We start from the raw sequence: 23,495 nt of genomic DNA, 5'->3' as shown, positions 1-23,495 counted from the left end.
GTCTTTTAAATAATATTTATTCTGATTTTAAAATATATGCACAACAGCTTAGATGTTATTCACAATTAGGTATTTTCTTTCCTTCTTTTTTTTTCCTGCTTTTTTTTGATTTACAATTGTATGTATATATATATATATAATCTTTACAATTTGCAATGAGGTAAAACTAAGTTATCAAAGATATTACGACTGAGAATAGTTCGTAAGAATTGAATTGAAAATCGTCTAACTAATCGGCCTTCCGGTTTACCGTCAAGAATCTGACAATGATCACAGATCAGTAGTACGTCGATTCGATTTACGTCAACGGGGGCAAGAAAGACCTAATGTATAATATTTAATAGTTACATCATCGTATAATAATCGTTTCGTTAAATTATCTCTTATATCATTTTTTTTTCTTATTTTCTTTTTCTTTTTCCTTTATCATTATACGATTGGGATATGAGATGGTCGATCATGGAAGCGAGCTTAATTACTTGTGTTTGTTTCACTTGAATAGTATACATAATAATCTTTTGGGTTTTTTCAATTTAATTAGTTCCTTTAATCCTAATTCGCTTATTTAGTTCCCCTCTGATATAATATCTTTTGTGCAATCACGTAACTATTTTGTCTGTGTTGTTAGGTCTCCCGCTAACGAGTGGTCGTAACAGGCGAAACATCGAAGCCTGTGAACAGAGATCGAAATTCCAATATATATCAAATCTCCTCTTTTCTTTCTTAAAATTTTTAAACTATCATTGATATCCATAGCGAGAATCGTTGATTTACATTCGTTATTTTAGTAATCGTGGGACCGCCTAATACCTCTTGCCGGCATCATTTCACATTTCGATCTCTGTTAGAACAGAACGTGAACGTTACCGGCAAAAACAAAGAACAGGTGTTCTTCAGAAACGCTCTGTGAACAAAAGCAAACAGTTTTTGCGTTTTAGGCCGTTTGGAGAAACCTTCGATTCAATATCTAAAATGAAATAACAGATTTTTCATGAAGCAATGTGATATGAAAAATAAAATAAGAACAAAAAATGAAGCACTTGATTGGCTTGTTTAAGACGCTAGCTTTATGGAAAGTAGAAATTGTTCAATTCCTTCGAGCTGCGTATCTGATTCTTCCTGTTCTTTTCTCCCCTTTAGCACAAGCTTGATAATCGCGTCCGCTGCGTATCTCTGTGTATGTATATATATGTATGTATGTGAGACGGCGAATATCTTCTGTCCTTCCATTAAACCCGACAAATATTCGTAGCAACATTAAAAATTGTGACGACGGCGATAATAAAGAGATAAATCTTACTAAGAACGATGATTAGAGATTAGTGCAGAAATATCGAGAAAAATCGTTTCGACGATGTGGCGGTATAAAAACCAAAGTGTATTGAGCTGCGAATGCATACGACGGATTCCTGAACTTTTATTATTTTGTATGCTCTCGAACATCTGCGAATACTTTCCTACAACCAATCATTTCGACTCGAATTACAAAACAAATAAAATCATTTGCAAAGAAAAATCGAACTGCCAAAAAAAGAGTAAGTTTAGCTTTAAAAATACTCATTTGGCACTTAGAACGTTTAGATAGTTGATTCTCTAAGTTTTCATCTGTAAACAATCGATTATTAATCGTCGACCAATTATCAACGAAGCCTGTTATCGATTTTACAATTTTTACCGACCGCACACTTTTTTATCAACTACAGATTAATCGAGTCGAACGTAATTGAATGTATTCCAGTATTCGTATTTGTAAATTGTACATGTCATATGCACGACACGTATGCATATCGGCAAAATATATTACATATGCAACATATGTATATACATCGAACTATGATCAGGATATTTGAGTTGATATTTCGGGCCAGAAAGCGATTCACTTCCGCATTTCAGTTGCCCCAAACGATAGATATCTCTGTACTCATTCTTGCCATCTTTTATGTACATGATCAACTTCGTTCTTCTGTTTGCACGTAATTTCATTGATCACTATACATTACGACAGACAAAGAAAATACATCTTTCTAGCCTAGAGCACAGCACGTGTCTCTTCTCCCTCTATCCCATGATTTCCTGTTGCTTCGTTCAGTTATTAAAATATATCAATCATTTGAACCTGATACATATTGACAATATGTCAGCTCACAAGATAATACTTTGACGTTTTTAACAATTATAACTTCATTCGGGACACCCTCAAAAAGTTTGTTTCAAAGATGGACGCCGTTTATCACTTTCAGAATGATCAAAGCTGTCTAAGTTCTGGAGTCTAGTTTGGTCAATACTATGTTAAATATAGTAATTAAGATTATCTAATCTTACACAAATATAGGTTCAGTATTTGAGATATATCTACGCTAATTTTAAACTCCAGAACTTAATTTACAAGTTGCCGCTTTAAAGGAAGACCAAGTTTGCCATAAAATTACACCGGGAAAGTAAACATATGTACTTCACGAAATGTTTGCTATTTTCCATAAATTTGTACAGCTGTTCTCTGTCCCTCTTACAGAAAACAAATAATTTTGTAGAAAGAGTTTGGAAAAACTCTGCCATATAAAAAAATCGACTCAAGTATTATATCGAGGTCTGACAACAAACTCTTCCTTCCCCTTCGCTTTTGTAGGGGATGGCCCGAGATTTCGACCAAAGAGATTTCAACATGCACATAAAGAGGAATACGCAATAGCCGGTAGTGAAAATTACTAGTAAGTCGCATTTCGCTGAAATTGATTGATACAACGATCCTCGATAACTCTACAAAATCGCCTGAATCAGCTCTGATCACAAACTAATCTCAAAAAGTGACAAATGACGAATTTACATAAACTAAAATATTTTAAAGCACTGTAGAACTCCATTTATCTACACTTCATTTATTGAAATGAAATTTTAATTAATACACAATCAACTGCACTTTTACTATTTGAATTCACTCTGAATGTAAGCCCCTATTATGTGAACGAAAATTATAGAGAATACAGAAGATTGATTAACTCTTACTGTATGCACTTCAATTATATAAACTGTTTTTCCCCTGGCAATTTCAGATAAATAGAGTTCTACTGTATTTATTCTTTCAACAAAATGATGGAAAATAATGTCTAGATATTAATTTTAAGAATATCACGATGATATAAAAGGTCAGGCGACTTTGAAGCATGGTACAAATATTACTTTCACGAATCTGTGCCTACATACCTCGGAATGTTGGATCGAAAGCGTCGAAAGCTCGTCCCAAGCGACCTAATTTTCTCTACAGCAAGTACGAGCCGACGTGTATCGTTAAATAGTATACAATATCGAACTGCGGGAGGGAGCGTTTCACGGTCTTTGAGACCTCTCGACGAAAAACCAACGCGATATTGGTCAACCTGATCGTCCAAAATTATCAAAGACATAATCACGATAAGAAAAAAAAAAAACAAGAAATTTTTATACATTATTATTTGCATAAAAGAATTGAAGCAAATGTTTTTTATTTATCGGAGTTATTAAGATATTGGAACATTACGCCCTTCGAATATTTCGGACGACCAACTAAGTAATTCACATATAGTTTCCTCGATTCACGCGTGAGATATAAAATAGCTCGAGGCCCGCGAAAGAAACTATGGACGGAGGATCCAGTCCTCCTTTTATCGTTTTAAAACACTCCTCGAGCTCTTGATAAATCCTTACTTACAAGTAGAACTCGATTATCTTTGATAGGTAATACACTGAACGCGTGGAGGCTGCGCCGAATTGTTTCACAAAGCGAATGAGAACGTTTACAAAAAGAAACATATTCCAGGATGTTCTCTAGTATCATACGAGACTCTGGTCTCCGGTCAGAATATTTTCTGAGGCAGGACAAAATAGGACGTGATCCTTTACAGCGTTAGAATCTCGTGCAATACAGAACATTTTTCACTAGCTTCCGGTAAAAAGGAAGAAACGTGTAAGGGCGTAGCCTCTTCTGATCTCGCTGTGCGATAGAACGAACGAAAGGTTACATATTATTAGATCGGAACTTCATCGAAATTACAATTATCGACCCAAACGAAACTATTATATACTATTGTTTTATCGTATACTTGAAAAAGAAATAAAACGAATGGCAGTTGCGACTAGAAGAAGAGTAGAAAACAGGCGAACAACATGGCGGATTCTACAGCCGTTCGATAAAGTAGAGATCAATAAGTCGTGCAGCCCTCCTGGGGCTTTGTAAAAAGCTCTAAAAGCGATTCTATGAGGTGGAGAGAAACGGTAAGGCGATTTTGAAACCTGTAGGTGTCCTTAGAGAAACGGAAACCCTCTCGTGGAGCCTCTACTTCCGCTACAATCGAATAGAACTCTACAAAAATAGTGTAAATTTTTCAACACACGGGACCGTGTACGAACAAGTATGTCTTCGATCCACATATAAAAAGTAGAAAAAGTAATATAGCGGTCATGGCGGCGTAAAGCAAGGTTTGAAGCGCGAACCGGTTCTCTCTCGCTGAAAAGACTGGACTGAACATATTAACACGCCTAATTTCACCTTTCGCACAATTTCCATGAATAAACTATCAGTTCCTTCGTTTTCATCTCAAGAAATCTCACTGAAGCAAAGCGATATCGAAAAAGAGGAGTGTTATTGCCACATATTGTTTAAGGAAATTCTTATTCGCTATTTAAAGTAGAGTGCAAAGGGTGGAAATGTGAGGATTACGAGATTATAGATAAAAGAAAGTATATAAAGAAGATAACTTCCTCTGCTTCTTCGCATCGCTAATCCATTCGAACTTCACGCTTGCATGACATAAGCGTAAAGAGACTGTACTCATCTTAACAATGTCTTAGGCTAAACCGTCTGTGTTTAACTTGTCTAAACCCTGTGTGTGACTTTTTCCATGGTTCTCTGTTATCATGGTTTCGATAAATAGGCTATCACCGAGGAGATTGTGCGCGTTGACGCTGCTCTTTCATGATCAATTCCAAATACACGTTAACCGAACTAGACTTAAGGAATCTCCGATAGCCTCCACCACATTTATAACACCTTTCCTTTACTCTCATGTGTGTAGTACAAGTATCAATTTGAAAGAATATCTCTCTTCTTCATGTCTTCCTTCTTGGTCTATCTCCTATATAATATCCTGCGTCATTCTGCCGTTGATCCTAAGGATTATCTGTCTTATGGTGTTCCTTCCCTTCCAGGTTCAGCTTAAAAGCGCAATTTGCTAGGTCGATCGACGACGGGTTCCCGTTTTATCCAGTTCGTGATTCTGTGGAGCTCATTTCACTTATTCTTCTCAGAGAGTCTGAGTTTTGAACGACATGATTACGGAATTCTGTAATGATGAGGGGTTCGCTACAAACATATTCATCTAGCTGAAGCAGGTTGGCGACGTTACTTTCTGATGCTAGTTGTTGCTTGGAACCTGGGTAGACAAAGACCAAATTTCGTCTCGATTCCAGTGAAGATCGGCAAGGCAATCTGGTAGCCTCCTATGTGATCCGGATTCGTCGATCGAATTTCGTCTGCCATCCCCGTTGCAGGCACCTTTTGCTCCGATCCTGTAGGTCGACTGAAAACATTATTTTACACTATATTAAGAAAAAAAATGACGAATTTCTGGTTAGTATCTGCTTGGATTCACGGGAAGTTGAAGCTATCAAACTGGTTACGCGAACAGAAACAGAATTTTGAATTCAGGAAAACGTACTTATCAAAAAAATAAGGAGTTCCTTTAAACAAAATGGATATTGAAAGTAAATAAAAATTAATGGACACGGGAAGAAGCGTGCCGATACGCAAATAAAATAAAAGTATAATCATAAATGCACTTACGATCCTCCAAAATCAACTACGAAGAGCCTTTGCAAAAGCTCGTAGGTGAAAAGGGTAACGCCAAACTGAGGAGATGATCTGAAGACTCGTGCTGTAAAATGAAAGGATAAATTGAATACCATCGCTTGCTTCGTGATACATTTCCACACACTGGTTCATACTCTTTGTCTGAATAAAGATTTGAATCCCAAATATGAACATGAATGTTATGACCTTTTATGAATGGACACATCTTCAGATTCAACATTCAAAATATTCGAAAAATTTCCTTCCTAGGACTAAATTGACAACGTGATTAGTTTCATAAATCAACAGATAGTGGATAAGAATGAAATAAAAAATTACGTTACATGAGGATAAACCGTGAGAATGCAATGCTTTTTGATGACCACTCTGCATACAAAACAATAGACCTAGTAAAAGATAAGTTAAGACAAGAATGTGGCTAAACAAAAGTAACAAGAAAGTGGTGGTTGGTTGGGAAATTGAAAAAAAGTCACGATAACTGGCAGGCAGAGAGAAAAAGAAGTACTCACTTAGAAGTAAGACGCCAGGTCATATTGGGGGAAAAAGAATAGTCGAATGATGCAGCAGGGCCGACGCCCGCGCATGCAATCGACCAAATAAAAGATGTATTACTAACTTTCTCAATGTAGAACTTAAAATAAATGTCACGTCTCGCTATTGCTACGAATTTTCTCCCGACCCTAATGTAACTTCAAAATAGAACTTGATACCTGTGGCTCCTTTCCAGAACGCTCTCGGACCTTCTTCCTTGTAAATTTTCTTTGCACAATCGAGCACTCCACTGTACGTTGTTTGACCTCGTCTAGCCACAACCTAAAAATCAAATTAATATTGCAATCTTTTTTCTTCTCTCTTTCTTTCAAGAATAAAAGAACAAGAAATGTTTAATATAGAAAATATACTTGTAATCTGGTCTTTATCACGTCTGCAGGAGTGACCAGCGCTGCTGCAGGAACACCAGCAATCGCACCAGATACTAGTAGCGACAGTGGAGTATTGTAACCTCCTTCATCGGCTAATCGTGCCTTTGTATGGGCGTACGACGGGAAGTAAATTGCACTAAAGGGGATATCCCTTAAGAAACAAGCTTTTGCACCCTGAAATATTAAGAGTTTCTCCAATTTTCTCGTCATATCAAATACTCGCTCCAATTGGATTATACTTGTTGTATACTCACTTTATACAAGCCGAAGAGGCCTAACTCTTTGACGACAGTCCAAGCTCTAACTTTAGTTCCTCCTGCTATCTCACCAGCCACTTGCAGCCGAATCTTGACAATTTCCAACGGATTCGTAAATATTACTTGAGATCCTCCAGCCTAGAGAACAAACAAAAATTCTCGATAAATTAGTATCATGGGGATTTATCGTCTACCGTAGGAGTGAAAGGTCAAGGGATGTTCATGGATCACTTACACAGGCCCCGGCTATAACTTCCCCGAAAAGGGGCAAATTGCTGTTTTTATCCATGAACTTATCTCTGACGAAATCGTTGACGGTCAACTTGATGGCCTTTTCTGGCGCTACGCCCATTAGCTGTGGTACCAAACCTCGATAAAGGCCGAAGAAGCCCTCGTGTCGGATCACCTGTCAAACGCAGGATACCAACTTCATAATTAACAATGTAGGCAGTGTATCGTGGCGAGACTTTTCGATTCCAACCTTTTGCAGGCAGTCAAAGCTGTTTCGGTACATCAGCTCCCCAACCAATGAGCCGGTCCTCTGGTTCTGCATCCTCGTCTTCACCAAATCGATGGGGTAGACGGCTGTAGCGCCGACAGCTAAAGAAAATATTCTCCATCTAGTCTTTTTTACTTGCAATACCATTGCTTAATTCCACTCCCGATAGAGTTGACGTTCCAAGTTTAAAAAAGCAATTTCCCAAATACTTCGTATTCATTAGCAAAATATTAAGAGAACTAGTAAATCTGGTATCCCAAAAACCTCCGTGGCTGCAAGAAAAGTAACAAATGATGGGAACTGGCGGACTTACCTCCTCCTATGGATCCCAAAACAAAGCGATATCCGCTCTCGAGTATCTGCACTATCACGCCGCGGTCTTCAGGGCTCTGAAACAAGAACACTGACTATTGAACAACGAAACTAACGTGATTTCAGTAACATAGATTGCTTTCAACGGTAATTCTGGTATCAGCTGATTGGCTTGAGTATTCTTCTGTCACCACACTTACCGACACCGCTTTGATCTCAGCTAAGCGTTTTGTGATCTGCTTGAAATACTGCTCAGGAGTAATAGCCACGAGATCACTGTACATTATTTTCCTGAAATTCGAGAAAATGCGTGCTCAATATGTAGATCCGTAACCATGGCGAAGATAAAGCAGTTTAAGGAAACAAAAACTTGGGGGAAAGGAAGAAAGAGATCGTTTCCAATTTAAATATTAAAAAAAGAAAAGAAATATAAAAGAACAAGGTATTTCTAGGATGGTCGTTATAGTAAGGACGTCGATGGCACTGCTTCGAGCGATACTAAAAATGAAGATCCTGTCAATACAAGAGAGTTCCTTAAACATATCCTTAAGTCTGTCATAGCATCAGATAAAATGGAATATCGTTAGTGCCCACGATGTGCAAACGTTTACAAATACCATCGTCCTAAGATAAATGCTAAAGAAAGTAGGTGAAGACAATGTGTATATTATCGATTTATGTACATACAAATACATTGGCAAAAGAAATGGGAATTGTCACTCTAAGAAACAGCAAACCTGGAATTTAGAAAAGAGCGTGCATTACAAATTTAGCTAAAAATGGTGAAAATCATCAACTAATTTTTCTAAATTCATTGTTTCCGTATCATAGAGGAATTCCCGTTACTTTCGCGCGAGGCCAGCGTTTATGCGTTAGAACGAATTTATAGCACGTGATTATTCTTGTAATACAAAGACGCACCCAAGCCGCGAATCTGCCTCGTCATCTTCCGTAGATCTGATCCAGGCAGCGTAAACACGTAAACAAATGTATTCAATCATGGGAACTTTAATTGGCGTTCACAAAAGATCGGAAATTATTATGTGGAAAGCTTTTAGTTTCTTATTTGGTAGGCATAGAAGGCGGTTTTTAAAAATGATTGTTTCAGCAGGGATAATCTCCATCCTTCCTTTGCCAAGAGACACTCGACATTTTTTGGATGATGACGATGTTTGCTTGCTGGTGCAACGATAGCATCTTAATTCTATAATGATTCACATATTGCTTCTCGTTGACCAGGCCAGCGTGGAAAAATCGTAATCGCACGTTTTACTCGTTCCACGTGACCTTTCTATGATCTATCGATGCCAAGGAGGATGGCTCGCTCTCAGGATTGGAGATACTCACCCAGTTTGATGTAGCAGGTCGCATAGTTGAAAAAGAATATCCACCTCCAGTGGCGTGATCTGCGACATCATTTGTGCGGAATAAAGGAACCTCTCTGAAACAATTGACCATTTTGTTACATTCCCTTTACTTTCCCACGTTTACTAGGAATAAGAAGTAAATACCTTTAGTAACTTCTTCGAATCTATGGCCGTTCGTCGCGTTAAGGTAAATACGTTTAATGAGTTCCATATTGTGCAAGAGGGAATTGAACGCCATGAAATATGGGAAGCTGACCTTCCGTCCGCCCTGCCCGGTGCTGGCCGCCTATAATTATCGTAAATCAATTAACCATTCCTTTATACATCGATAAAGGAACACTCTAGATCGATTACTCACGGCAACTAAGTTATCCCTTACATCCTTAGTCAGCAAATGACTTTTGATACTCAGCATGATATCCTGAAAGTCTAGCGCTGAAATAAAACCCTGACCATCCTTGTCGAATTTCTTGAATGCCTCCACCGCGTATTCTTCATGAAAATCCTAAAAATAGAATATCTTAACGCTTCAGAAACTGAAAGTTTCCCTATCAAGAACTTACGTGCAAGAATTGACTGAACTCCGCGTAGCTGATCAGTCGCTGCTTATCCTTTCCGAAATAAAGTTTAATGAAACTGCTGTCCATGTTGAAAGGCATCCGCCGATGGAGTTCAGTTTTCTTCATCACCTCAGCGAACTCATCTGGAGAGCAAATACGAGTTAGAAACTCGTTGTTAATTAATCGAGAATTTAGAAGGAGATTCTACGTACCAAATGCAACCATTCCATTTCCATTAGTATCGAACAGCTGGAAGGCTGTCTTGTACAGGGCATCTGGCACACAAAGAAGCCCTTCGAACGCTTGGAATTCAGCAAACGATATGAGCCTGTAGAAAAAGATACATTTTTATGTCTAGGATTTCATTTAGGAAATATTTTATAAAATTTAATTTTTCGTGAACATAGAAAAGGATAAAGATTTAATACAAACCCATCTTTACTGGTATCGACGATACCAGCGAGCAGATTGACGGAGTCAGGGTTGTAATCTGGATTGGTATAGAGTCCAAGGTAACTCCGGACAAAGTCAGACGGGGTCATGAACCACTCGCCATTCTTCTCTTGTGAAGCGTACTACAATTTTCGTTTACTTTTTATTTTCATTCGATATAACATAATCATTATGTATAATGGCGATATAATCATTAAACCTTAATTATTATAAGAGAACCAATTAAAATTGGATCGTTTACCTGATTAAATATTTCATGGAGGCGTTCAGTATTTGCACGCTTTAAATATCCGGAACCCTAGAAATTACATATAAGATTAATAATCTTTTGAAAGAGGAAAATAATTTGGGACAAAAGATTGCCTTAAGATTAACTAACGATAGAATTGAAGTGTTCCACGAGTGACGTCGACTATCGACATTATCAATTCGAAGGAAGAATGACAGCGAAGATTGAGACATTACGTTAGAAGTTCGGAATTCAGCAATAACCACTAGTTATTACAAACTTTACGAGCTTGATTATCGCTTGTACTACACGCTAGCACGCTAGCGCATTAACAAACAACATAATGGCACTATCTCGAAGTGAAGGCAAATAATATCTATGAACCATGGGTTATCAGCGACAGAATTTACCGTCGCATAATACAAAAAGCATTTGCATTAAGTTGCACGTACAATTACGCAAATCGCAAATAGTATACATATATAATAATGAATCAAAAACACAGAATGTACTGCGATTTATGAAATTCCACATATAAAGTCAAGAAGAACCAGTGGCGCTACCATAGCATAACAAAATATAAACACAGCTGATTCCATTAATAATATGACTAACGTTACATTAATGTACGTTTGACATTACAACAGCCACTGAGTCGTATAGTTCAAAGTTCAAAGGTGAGACTGAACTTAAAAACGCCAGTCTAAAAAGGGATCAAGATGTCGGTTGCCTCTGTCATTTAATAATTCTATCGAGTACCACATGATGTTTGCGTCACCGTAAGTAAGTAAGTAAACGGTGCCCGAAAATCCGAAAACCAAAGAGGGAACACAGAAAGTGTGTAAAGCGAACTTCCGAGAGCGAATCATGGACTGAACAGGAAATTAAATTTACACAGATTTTTGCATTTGCATACTCTACCGAATAACAACCTTGAAACAGAAACTACATGTGCTCGTACATCCAATTATCAGAGAATCCCGCTACTAATTGCGACACTCGCTCTTCTATCAAATAACTAACCTACATACCGTAACTTCCATTTATGAAAGTTCGAAAGAAGACAACAAACATAATACAACCAGAGAAAAGCACGTTAAGACGATCGAACCTTTCTGACATTAATGTATGCAAAAGGCGTGTCACGTACTAGTCGCGTGAGTAGCAGGCTGCCTCTATTACATTTTTCACGGTCGCGCCACGTTCGAGAACTTGACGCAGAAAATAATGCAATGATATGACCCAGTCAGCCAGTGCGCCAGCGTTGTGAAGACAACTCTGTCGTTCTATCAAGGAAATATGAATGGTTTCCAAAAATAATCCACCCATCCTTCAAATACAATATTTCGCAGATTATTTACTCGGTGAACGTTCTTGGTCAATTTTGCAAAACAGATAACACAGAGGTCGAAAGGTCGCATATTCATCATGTATGAGGTGGATAATATAAGATACGATACGTGTCTATTGTGATCTATAAGATAACAGAAGATGAAGACAAGGAAACCTGAAGGATCTGGCGTCTCTTCCGACACTCCCACGTGAACATAACACCAGAGAAGACACACCTGCATTCCCCACATTATATATCTCTGGGTTCTTCTTTCTTTGATTCCGTAAGTAAAAAGGGTCCAATAAAAGTGGGACAGCCGCGTACAATATCTCTTCACGCCAACAACGTTAACTGTTCTTTGAAATCAGCATGCTGACGTTGAAAATGGCACAAAAAATGATCAGCAGGTGCTTCTGAGGAACAATACGTGTGTAACGCATATGTGCGTTGCGATGAAAGGATGGCAATGATTGAAAAGTGCGTGCTTCGCGCGCGGAAGTCACGATGAGACTGATTCAGCCTTGCTGTACGAAAAGAGAACGTTGCTACGACTCCCTCCACCGTGGCTATCTGAAAGACCATTGCCTTTTTCTTCTGGTTTCGGCGATAGCGTGTTATCTCTTCGCTTCTCCTAACTTCTTCGGCAGATAACATTCCTTAAAGGATCCTAGAAATCCATGTAAATTGTACAATTGTTTACTCAGATATCGAAGCGTGAGATATTTTTAACTGAATAATCTCCTACTTGTTCAAATACCATGGAAATGTTTTGAACATTGAAGATGATCGCAAGTGGGTCGAAGCCATTACTGGCATCTTAACTTACATGGAAGCTTCCTGGTCTTTTTATACTGTCTACATGTCCTCAATCTCATTCCAACTCTTTTTTGCTTCCTCCAACTGCACACGTCCATTTCTCATCTCTTCTCCTGACGCTTTTTTTTTATTTTCTCTTCGTGTAGTCCTCATATTTCAGCAAGAATTCCCGTTTCTCCAGCTTCTAATTTCTCTGCTATCTTTTTTTCTCGCAATTTCCTTTGTTTCTTTGAATGGAAAGCAGATCTGTTAAACGCCACTAGTGATCTCGATCATTGTCAAGAGCAGGTATTTTTGTGTACTCACGAGCGCGTGCCTTGGCTAACCAACGGATCAGTTGCTTCCATTTTGCAACGCCACGTGTTACATAATCCCGTAAACTGGTTCCCAACGCAGATGCACGTGTCGTTTATCGACGTACGTTAATGAAACCATTAATTAACTATTTTTTCACACTCATACAACGTATATCAGACACCTAAGGTGAACGCCAAATGAACATCTAAATAATATATACAGCACATAGCTTTTAATTGATAATAATTGCTAATAATTTAAATTGTACATCAATTTGAGCTAATTTTATTCTTGAAAACTCTATTAAGACCCTTTATATCGATAACTTCCTTGTATCCGAAAAAAACTCTAATTCTTTTTCCTGATATTATACATATATGTACCATTTACGTGGCTTAATCAACATATTGACGTTGGGAGACCTGAATCGATGTCTTGCCTTTTTCAAGCACTACCGGCGGCAAACCGGAAACGATATTTTTCATTTTTTCAAGCGTTGCCGTATCTTTCATTTACATATTTACCTTGCAAAATTGCGCGGGAGGTGAAACTATATGCATGCGGCAGTACACCGACGTCAAAGTATTAAAAAGTGAATCAGAGGCAACCTTCTTCCGCAAAAGATCTGTGCAATCAATAGATAATAGAAGAGTGACGCCCGGAGGATTTCCTGCCATGTTCAACACGTGATTTACAACGACCTGTATAGATACATTCATCGCCGTTGAGTATGTGTTCGTTTCAGGGAAAATATAAGTTTCCTTGGTGGAACTGAGATTCTATCAGTGCACAGAACTCTGATTAGAGCCATGGTCGAGTTTAATGGGAATCATTTTACCTCCGCTGGCTTGCGACATGATTCAAAATGGCGCGATTTATTGCCATCGTGTCTTCTGCGGTCTATAGTCGAGCCTAAAATACGCAAACACTTAACTAAAAATAGCAGTAATTAAAAAGAATGATCGGAAGGAATGCTGACAGCGTTTTAAGAAAGTTAATTTCTTATCCTATGACGTGGAAAATTTTGTATAGTTAGGACCAAGGCCACTCGACCGTTATGTTAGTCCTACGTATATTACAGTGAATCGTGACTAACATACATCACATCATCTTTCCCAACTTCCTTATACCAATAATGAACGTCAAATTTGACAGACAATTATTCCCATGAACTGAACATTTCGAAGAATTTAAATTCGTAATGTCAAGGCCTGCCATTTCCACTCCGTGTTGAAGTCAGGGTCACTCGCATGCCTTAACAGTACCAAGAAAACTGTATTATCTGATTGCGCGTATCACAATACTCGTAACACTGAATCACTTAAGTACTCTTCTCGTTATCAGTTACATCACGCGGTTGAACCTTTCTTTTTGTTCCCTTTTTCAGATATGAAAGCAAACGGTGGGTACGTTTGATCGCAGCAGTCTAGGAGGCTTCCAATACTAATTCCAGTAATTCCTCTTCACGGGCCATCCTCATTTCCCGTCTAATCGGCCAGATCCCTCGGAACAGTCGAAAAGGTCTTGGAAAAAAAGGAAAAGAAGCAACAGGTGTGCCTCGAGACGGTAAGAGCTGGTACAAAAGCGACGCCAGACAATCCGATGAGAATGTGTACGAGTCAAAGATCTCGTATTGGATCGGAATAGGCACGTACATATATACCTAACTTGGAAGGCATCTAATGCGGTTAAGGAATTTCAGTCTGCTGTCGGGAGCCACCGATGGATTGGACTGCGGATAATCTCAACAAAAACAAGATTACACGTTTACGTAATGAACCGACTTGAACAATTGATATTACACCGTCATTCTTGGCAATTACCTATCTGGCTACCTTGTAATTTTAGTTACACTGATCATTGATACCTTTCCAAAATAATTTACCTCTCCTCTGACAATCTTTTAACGACGTTTCTTCTTTTCCTTGAAAAACAAGCTTTTATACTAGCCTTGGTAATTTTGTTCTCACGAGAATCGAAGACCAATTCACTTGGAATTTGTTCACACTACTTTCAACATGTTATTTCCTTCGGAAATTAAAATCGTAGACTTCAACGTCACGTTTCATACCTCCTGTAAATGATGCTCCTAATATTGACTATATTTTAATTTTTAATAAATCCTATTTTATGCGAGACTTACTTCCCTATACTTAGATTCAAAGTATTTTTTTAATATCGTTTAAAGAAGCCCATTCTCTTTTTAGAAACTCGGGACATATTTTAATGTCCCTAGATTTCCTAATCTTATGATCGATAAGATACTCCATATCAGATATCGGATATCGAAGAGGAAAATCGCCTCTGACAATTCTTTCCTGCCTTAGGATTCAATTAGCACCAAAGCAGATACTTATTAGCGGAATAGCTTCAACATACAGCGCGTATCATGTAACAAAACTCGCATTCAACCATCAACCGCATTCCAATCAAATTACTTCACTGGTTTTCGAGCCTCACTAGCACTTCCTCGAAAGAAAAATCACTATTTCCACATCTCTTCTCCGTTTCCCTGTTTCATCCCAGATATCTAGACTAAACAACAAATCACGATTTACAATTCACACTCACGGCGATCCGTTTTTCGCAAAATTATAATTAGAAAAATCATAATGCACCATTAATAGCGACTTGGAGATTACGAATTTCAGTGTAAAAGTGGTTTAAAATAATCCCAGCTGACCTCTTCGTAAACGCCGTTGTTCTTCTGATACATTCTCTCTTGCTCATCCAATTTTCTAGTTCAACGAGTAAGAGTCCGACACCTGAGAATTCAATCAGTCACTTATTTTTATTAAATGCACATAAACGCGATAAAAAAAGAACGATACGTCTTTTGGTCCTGAATCACATGACGGCGATATATATAAGTGGATCGTGCCGCCTCCAGAGAGAAGTTACCTCGAGAACGATCCAGGCGTGACTGACGGTGAGCCCACGGCCGACCTCACGAGTTTCACAACGCAACTGGTGCAGGTTCACGCTGGGAGGTGGACACGAGGTCCCCGACCCTCTTACGGGGAAAACTGTTACAGGAAGGCCCAGATTATATCGCACAGTTTTGTATACTGAACTTATCTTCCAGCTGATCTCAAACGGACGGCTGCATCCTTTTTCTTATCCTTTTTAGACATATATAAATTTTCCTTGTTACTTCATACCAATAATCTTCTCTTTTTCTGCGAATAAATTTAAATTTCTATGAATTCTTAATAAATTCCATTTTTTTTTTTTTTTTTAATAGACTACTTTTAATAATTATTAATGAAAATGAGGAAATGTAAATAAAACAAACATCCTTTTTCTTATCATATTTTGGCATGTATATACGTATGTATTTTACTTTTTAATCCATATCAACCTTCTTCTTTTTATTCTGCGAATAAATTTAAACTTAGAGAACTTAGAAAATCAATAATTAATAGGAGATCAATGGAAAGACCAAGATGAGTAAAAGGACTGCAAACGTGTCGAAGGAAACTGCGGCAAAATCGGATTCCTGGCATGGTCGACCTGATTCTGCGACTGAGTCCAACGTGTCCGAAGCCAGGGAATGCAAAATCTCGCGGTTAACCTGGATTTATCTGCGCATCCAAGCCAAACTAGGATCCTGGACTTACCAAGATCTAGTCAGAGAAATGATCAACATGAGAAACCGGTTGAAACTAATCCAGAACAGTGCGCTTGCGTGTCTTAAAAACGTGATGATTCCTTATTACATGATGCTGATGCAACAATTCTATCATATTTCCAGTCGATTCTTTGCGCAACTGACTTAAATCTTGAGCACGAAAATTATAAGACTCCTTCATAACGTACTATGCTCTTGTGGAACATGTATCTCCTCTTAAAAGTTCTGAAATGTTCACGTAATTTAATATATTAATACATTTTTAAATAAAATATTACTTGCTAATTTCAAACTAAATTTTCTATATTTCAAATTACATTTCCAAAACTATAAATTTTTCAAAAATCTACATTACAAAAGTACATCTCCAAAATCATCAATTTTAAAAGAATCTACATTACAAATCTACGTTTGCGAAATTATCAGTTCTAAGATATTTGTAAAAGTTAACTCGAGAGAAAATTCTATTTGCAAATATTAGTCTAATTCTTTCGAAAGGTGAACAATATTTGTCAAACCAAAGGATCAAACAAATTAGCTGCAGACAAAGCGCATCGTAGATGCGTCCCGAAAATATAAAACTGAAACGTACTTCTATCGATTTTAAAAAATAAAAAAAGAAGCGGGAATTGTCTGAAGATAGGATTGAAAAGGTAACGCGAGTTCGTCAGTAAATCGAACGAATTCACGGTAGAATAATGCCGTGGCTGGGATAATAATACCCATATCCAGGCCTCGCGTTATGCGAAAGGAATTGGGTCAATGCGAAGGGAACAGCGTTGAACTCAGGATGAATCTCGCAACCGTGAGAGAAACGCATACCATTTTACTAGAAAACTGTACGTTTCGAAGAAAAATTTCACGGCGTTTTCAGGCCAACGACGAGCCTTTTTAACGAGACAGCAGTATACAATTCATTGTATATAAACGATTCCTGCTTCCCTTGTTCTACTTTTATCTTCAATTTTCTTTCTCTTCTTCCTTCTCATATAATTTCAAACTTAACGTTATAGATGCTGTAGTTATTTTATTTTCTTTTAACACTCTTAATGAGAGGAGATATTAAATAGTTATTCAGTTATTCGCTATAGATGACTATACTCTAGAATAACAGTAGAAATTGGTGAAGGTAGAGGGTGAAATTACGGCAGAAATCGAAGATCAAGAGGCGGCTTTAGGCACGTATCCAGCGTAAAAGTAATAATATACGTAGACTGTATCTTGTGCTAGGAGATAGTAAGAACGCATATTTATACTGCCCCGAATATAAATCACGCGTCCTATATTATTTGTAACATATATTGTTGACCAAAACTACCATTCCAATAAAAAGTACAAATATCTTCATCGCTACATTACGATCTTCTCTTTACTTCTAAATCTCAGATCGTCGATCAAATACATCGTTGAACCGATCCAGCATTTGCTGCTACCGTTCCACGCCGATTATTTACTAAAACAGATTTAAAAAATTGGATATTTTTTTATCTAATTAATTAATTGAGGAAAAGAAAAGATAAGTAGAACTAGACGAGACTAGATGATCATGGTTTTTACGCAATGTTGTTCACGCAAAATACGATGGTCGAAATTAGCACGGCCTGAAAATCTCGAGTCGCAGTATTTTCGGTCTGCGAACCGCTCCACTAAAATCTACGAGCTTTCGCAAACCACCAAAGGCTATTGACTCCATAACTCCATCATCAGACCAAAAAACCATTCCACTCAATTATGAAAATTCCAATCAACGTCTGAAACTACCTTTAACTTTATATTAATTACAAAATCATTTCATCAACTAACTACTGTTAATATTAAACTGCGAATTATCAGAAAACTTAGTTCGGTATTTTCTTATCTATAACGCTACACTACTATCCTAATTCCAAAGTTGCAAAAACCTAAGACGCTCCTTATCTCTTCATTAATTGTGCTACAATAATTCTTATCAGTATATTAAACCTCATTATATAATTACCAGCTAAATTGATTATCAGCTGACAGCCTAATGATTATTTATCAAGTTATATCAAAGCGAAATCGCAAGTCGATACGAAATTTTTAGGTATTACGAAATTATCGAGTCGTGATCGGATGTTGTATTTTATCTTGAGAAAAATCATGACTTGCGCAGGAAACAGTTACGGCAATGCGGTGTATTCTTCGCGACAGATTTTCCTGGAACGGATAATAAAATTGATTCACCAGTAGGAACAGTCGCAATCACTCATCTGCTGTACAAATTACATACGTGGCGAATAAATTAAAATAAATAGACGATTTCAGTTGATTACCTCGAATGTTTATCGCCAATGTCGACACGACCTTGAAGTAATCGTAATTGTCGTGTGCGTGACGTTTTTGATGTTTACCAACCTTTATCAAGCCCGAAGAAAACTATCGATGCATCGATAAGCACGTTTTACGTCTTCCAAAATAATATTTTATATTTAGTGACAAATTGCTCGAGTAATAACTGCTTTTAGATAGAAAAACGGCGACGAAGGTCAGGGAATCAGGATTTAAATGGCTTGCGAAATAATACGAGTTTAGCCTTCTCTGGCCGACTTTTTAGAGATTCAAGCTTAAAGTTCCTGTAGTGGCTGCAGGAAGTAAACCTATGCTTCTTTTGTAATCAACTTCTTTAGCTATTGATAATCCTAAAAAATAAAAATAATCGGCAGATAAATGAAATTCACCAAAATGGACAAAATTTGAGAAATCGATAAAAAATGCATACTGCTCTAGTAACTAGATTATTACATATTAAGATATCTCGTCATGTTTCAGCTTGTTTTTCCGCGATAAAAGTAGACAATAAACACGGGCGTTGTGAAATCCGGGACACGATAAAAAAGCCTCGCTGAGAGCTCGATAAACGAACCGGTCAACGCACGCAGTTTCCAAATACTAAATAATAGACGGTGTTACTCAAGAACGAGTGATTAGAAAGTACCGCAACAAAGAAAAGAAATCTTCCAATATTATTGTTACTGTTATTATCAAGATTTACGCAAGTAAAACAGATTAGTAATTGTTTGTCACGTGTATAGTCCGAAATATTTGTTACAAAATATTTATTTTTTATTCTCGAGTCTGATAATCTGCAATTAATTTCCTTCCTGTATCTTAACAACAAACGCTGCTAACACAATCTGAAAATACAATTCGTTAGATCGTTAAAGTGATACCGGTTTCTACTGGTTTTCAACGCACTTTAACGTCACCAATGGTATTCATTGGAAGGAAAAAAAGAATAAGATGAAAATATAATGAATCACGAACTGTTTCTATGAACAAAATATCTCTGTTTTATTGTAAGAGGAACTAAATACGTAATACAGCGCTTTTTTCATTTGAAAAATTATACGAAATCGAAGAACCTGACTGCGACAATTTGTTTCGATACTTCGATAATGGATTAAAAGACATTCAAATTCATAAGAACGCTATTACGTGAATTTCTGGATTCAAGAAATTATTCATGGCGACGTCTAAACACTAAATCGCATTCTCAATGTTTAATATGATCGAGGGATATCGATTGCCCGATGCAGAGACATATCAATAATCGATACAGCTATGTACGATACATGTGTATATCGATCAATAAAAATATCGAATATGTAGATATATAATTTATCTAAATTCTATTTTTGATGCAAGAAAATAAATCGATATGTAAGTACGTATATCGATTAATCGAAATATCGTATATATCGATAATGTAGAAAATAAAAATTTGGAAATTTATTTAAATTTTGCTTCCGATGCAAAAAGCTAACATTTCATGGGATATATCAATCGGTACTTGAAAATAAGATTTGAAAGTACAACACGGAAGGATTATTGCGCTCATCACGTTCAAAGTGATTGTAAGTAGTAGTACATATATCGTTCGATTTGGATCGAATGTCTGCATTCCCCACGCTTGTTCCTGCATCTCTAGAAATAGGACACTTTCAGCGATTTCCTCGACCACTTATGTAAGTTATGCGCCAAAATTCTTACACATCAAGGTTACTGTACTGCTTAGTTACCTTTCCACTATTCCCTAGTTACCTTAGATTGTCATTTCAACATCTAAAGAGTACAATCGTCCACCGCAGTGCAGTGTGGAGATACGTGAAATATCTTTCCAGAACAACTTTGAAACTAGCGAAAGTTTCATAGTTATCTAACTGTTATTCTGTTACTCTAAATGTGCGGGCCCCACAAGTCGGTAAATAGAATTTTACATCTCCTGCTTAAATCCCAGCACTAAGTGCTCAATGGGTCAGCTCTACACTAAACATCTGGTATCAATCAGCAACACCAGAGGAGATGCTCCCACAAGGGTACACAAGTACAAGATTGGAAAGAATAAATTTCCACCTCATGAAAACAATGGTGAGGAAGACAACCCTAGGACGGAGAGTTAGCATATAAGGACCAGACGCGGCTTTTACAACCAGAGCGTCATACTCTCCATGTTGTACTACAGTGTGGTAATCAACTAAACATAACATTATTCGACATCTTTAATCTACTTCCATCTTGAACGTTAATAGCGTTCACGATATCAACCGATCAATTGCAACCTGACTGATCGTCACCTAGTTGAGAATTCGCAACACATACTGTATCAAGTATTGTATATTGTAGTAGCCGTTGTATTTTCACATTTATTTCAAACTTCTCCAACATAATCATGGTAGTTGAATCTCATTACAGTGTTGATGAAATTTCAATATTATGTTCAAAGACTTTATCAATGGTAAAAAACAGATTCTTTGGTGTACATGTTGTCTATTCATCGCTACGGGCAATCTGCGGTACGATGAAAGACAGGATGTTAACAATCATAGTAATCATCCAGTAACATTAGATAGGAGGGAAGGCGAGGGGATGATAAAGGGAATGACAATAGACGCTTTGGTGAAAAAAGGGTGCGTGAAAAGGGAAAGAAGAGGGATTGCGACGAAGATATCAAGATCGAGAGTGAGGATTGCGACTGAAGTCCTGGTGACCTCGAAAACAAGACGGCCTCGCGGCCGGAGACTCCAGAGGATCGATATTCGCACCGCCATTCGTGGACACGTCCAACTCGATGCAGATGTCACTCGGCCAGTACCGCTTCCGTCTCTACAGCAGAGCTCGATGAAAATCAAGCTAAAGCCGAATTTACACTTTTTCACTTTGGATGGTCATCACGGATGATTCATCGAAAAACATGTATTCATCCGCGTTTCATCCAGAGTGACCAGTGAATAGAGTAAAATCAATCTCTGCTCTTGATTTCTTGAATGGATGATTCATTCGTAGTGAGACGATTCGGACAAGTTTAATTATATTTTATAATGTTCGTGCATACTGTTATAAGTACGGTTATACTAAATGCATATTTAGACTACCAGTTCGCATTTCTATGACACATATCGCACGAAATGAATATGGATTTGGCCGATTGTTACCATTTCCTGGACAGTCCTTTATTACAAATTTTAATAACAAATAAGAGAATGAAACAGGAGAATAAGACGTATTTTTTAAGAGAGGAGAATAGAGAAGGCTATACTTCGTACATATATCAAGATCTATCATTCTACTGGATCAACCTAAAGGAGAATATTTCAGTAAACTGTATAAATACTCCAGCTTTTATCTTTCACATTCACCATAAAAAAATTATCTGTGATGATTATCCAAAGTGAAAAGATCTAAATTCGGCATAACCGGAAAATCAATCGTTCGAGGTGCAAGCAACAAACAGCATGAATAAAGCCGGAAGGAAGCATCTCGATTTTGAAAAAGACGGTCTACCTCGAGCGAACGTTATGTCGAGACGACGTACGCGGTACGGCGTACCGTGTAACCAGGTGAACAGATCGGCAAAACTTACCCACCTCTTGGCAGGATGCTCGAACGAGAAGCGAGTCCATCAACATTCCCAGCAGGAAGCTTTTACCTCGATCGGTCCCTGCACGCACGAGTTTGTAGCAAAACTCGAGGACAAAAGATTCAAGATACCTAAAGAACGATACAGGCCCGCTTCTATAAAAGTCAACTTTGAAATTTTTCAAATCGACGTTCGACGACACACTCTCACACACACAGTCACACACCGGGCCACAACACCAGAGGGAACTCAGTAGCGAGCTTCTTCACCGTCAATCTATCCAAAGAGTCGCGACGCACTCTACGAAACGCTCACCTGTTCTTTGAAAACACTTGACGAAACGGAAGCTGCCATACTACTGTGCGTCAACCAGTCAGCTAACTCCATCTCGTCGACCATTCTATCACCATTCGCTAGTGGCACTAGCGAGCTTCAAAAGCGCGCTACTTTTTGAATGTTGTGTTTCATTATCGATCGAGTTATCTCTCAAGAGTTATCTACGTTTATCTACGTTTTCCTAAATACACTCGCTTTATCTGTTTATGTACCTTTAATGAGTCTCCTTAGTTCCGTTTCTAGTTACTGTTTAAATTGAAAATTTAATCTCCATTTAGTTTGAATAACAAAATTTTTAATCGGTCGACAATAAAATAGAATGTTATAATAGATACTATTGTGATAGTTAACGCCAGAAGAGGGTTAAAAGAGGATAGTCAAAGAGTAACAAATTTAATTTGTATACCTTTAGGCACTTAAAATGTTAATAAGGCATCGTGTCATAAGTCCTAAAGTACTATAAAAGTATAGTCATTTATGGCAAATATGATGGGAAAGTTGTAAAAAATGTAGTGAAGTTGACTTATCTTTGCGTAAGGTTGTATTTTACGTAACGATTAAACGAATCAATTACAAATTTTCGAATTAATCCGTTACTCCAATCCAACGGAGATATTTGCTAATACTATATTATCTTTTATACCTTTTACCTTTTTACGAAATTGAAAATTTTCTAGACGAGACAAAATATTTTAAATCGTATATCGTCGTAGATAGTCTATTGTGGCGACGCAGCTGAAAGAGAAGTACGTAACGACTCTA

The 23,495-nt window shown here is 37.5% G+C and overlaps 1 protein-coding gene across 18 annotated transcripts; it reads right to left on the bottom strand.

The window, feature by feature from the left end:
• Nucleotides 1-22,723, bottom strand: LOC122576315 (calcium-binding mitochondrial carrier protein Aralar1). 18 transcript variants are annotated; one of them, XM_043746445.1, is made up of 22 exons: nucleotides 14,544-14,685; nucleotides 12,898-14,411; nucleotides 12,602-12,818; nucleotides 12,361-12,442; nucleotides 10,455-10,511; nucleotides 10,193-10,335; nucleotides 9,973-10,088; nucleotides 9,764-9,903; nucleotides 9,559-9,705; nucleotides 9,345-9,486; nucleotides 9,181-9,274; nucleotides 8,034-8,124; nucleotides 7,835-7,910; nucleotides 7,504-7,622; nucleotides 7,258-7,428; nucleotides 7,020-7,160; nucleotides 6,745-6,939; nucleotides 6,553-6,655; nucleotides 6,352-6,372; nucleotides 5,816-5,906; nucleotides 5,379-5,552; nucleotides 1-5,315 (listed from the first exon to the last, which is right to left on the bottom strand). In XM_043746445.1, exons 4-22 carry the CDS (start codon nucleotides 12,427-12,429, stop codon nucleotides 5,306-5,308), a joined length of 2,100 nt encoding a protein of 699 aa, XP_043602380.1. In that variant the 5' UTR covers nucleotides 12,430-12,442; nucleotides 12,602-12,818; nucleotides 12,898-14,411; nucleotides 14,544-14,685; the 3' UTR covers nucleotides 1-5,305. The 18 variants fall into 18 exon arrangements, with proteins under 18 accessions (XP_043602380.1, XP_043602379.1, XP_043602377.1 ...); XM_043746444.1 differs by lacking the exon at nucleotides 14,544-14,685 and having other exon boundaries at nucleotides 12,898-14,142; nucleotides 14,252-14,385; XM_043746442.1 differs by lacking the exon at nucleotides 14,544-14,685 and having other exon boundaries at nucleotides 12,898-13,069; nucleotides 13,413-14,282.
• Nucleotides 22,724-23,495: the final 772 nt, after the last annotated feature.

This window comes from Bombus pyrosoma, linkage group LG16, assembly GCF_014825855.1.
Source record: "Bombus pyrosoma isolate SC7728 linkage group LG16, ASM1482585v1, whole genome shotgun sequence".
NCBI lineage: Eukaryota > Metazoa > Arthropoda > Insecta > Hymenoptera > Apidae > Bombus > Bombus pyrosoma.
The sequence above is the reverse complement of the archived record's forward strand: the minus strand, read 5'-3'. Positions and strand labels throughout refer to the sequence as shown.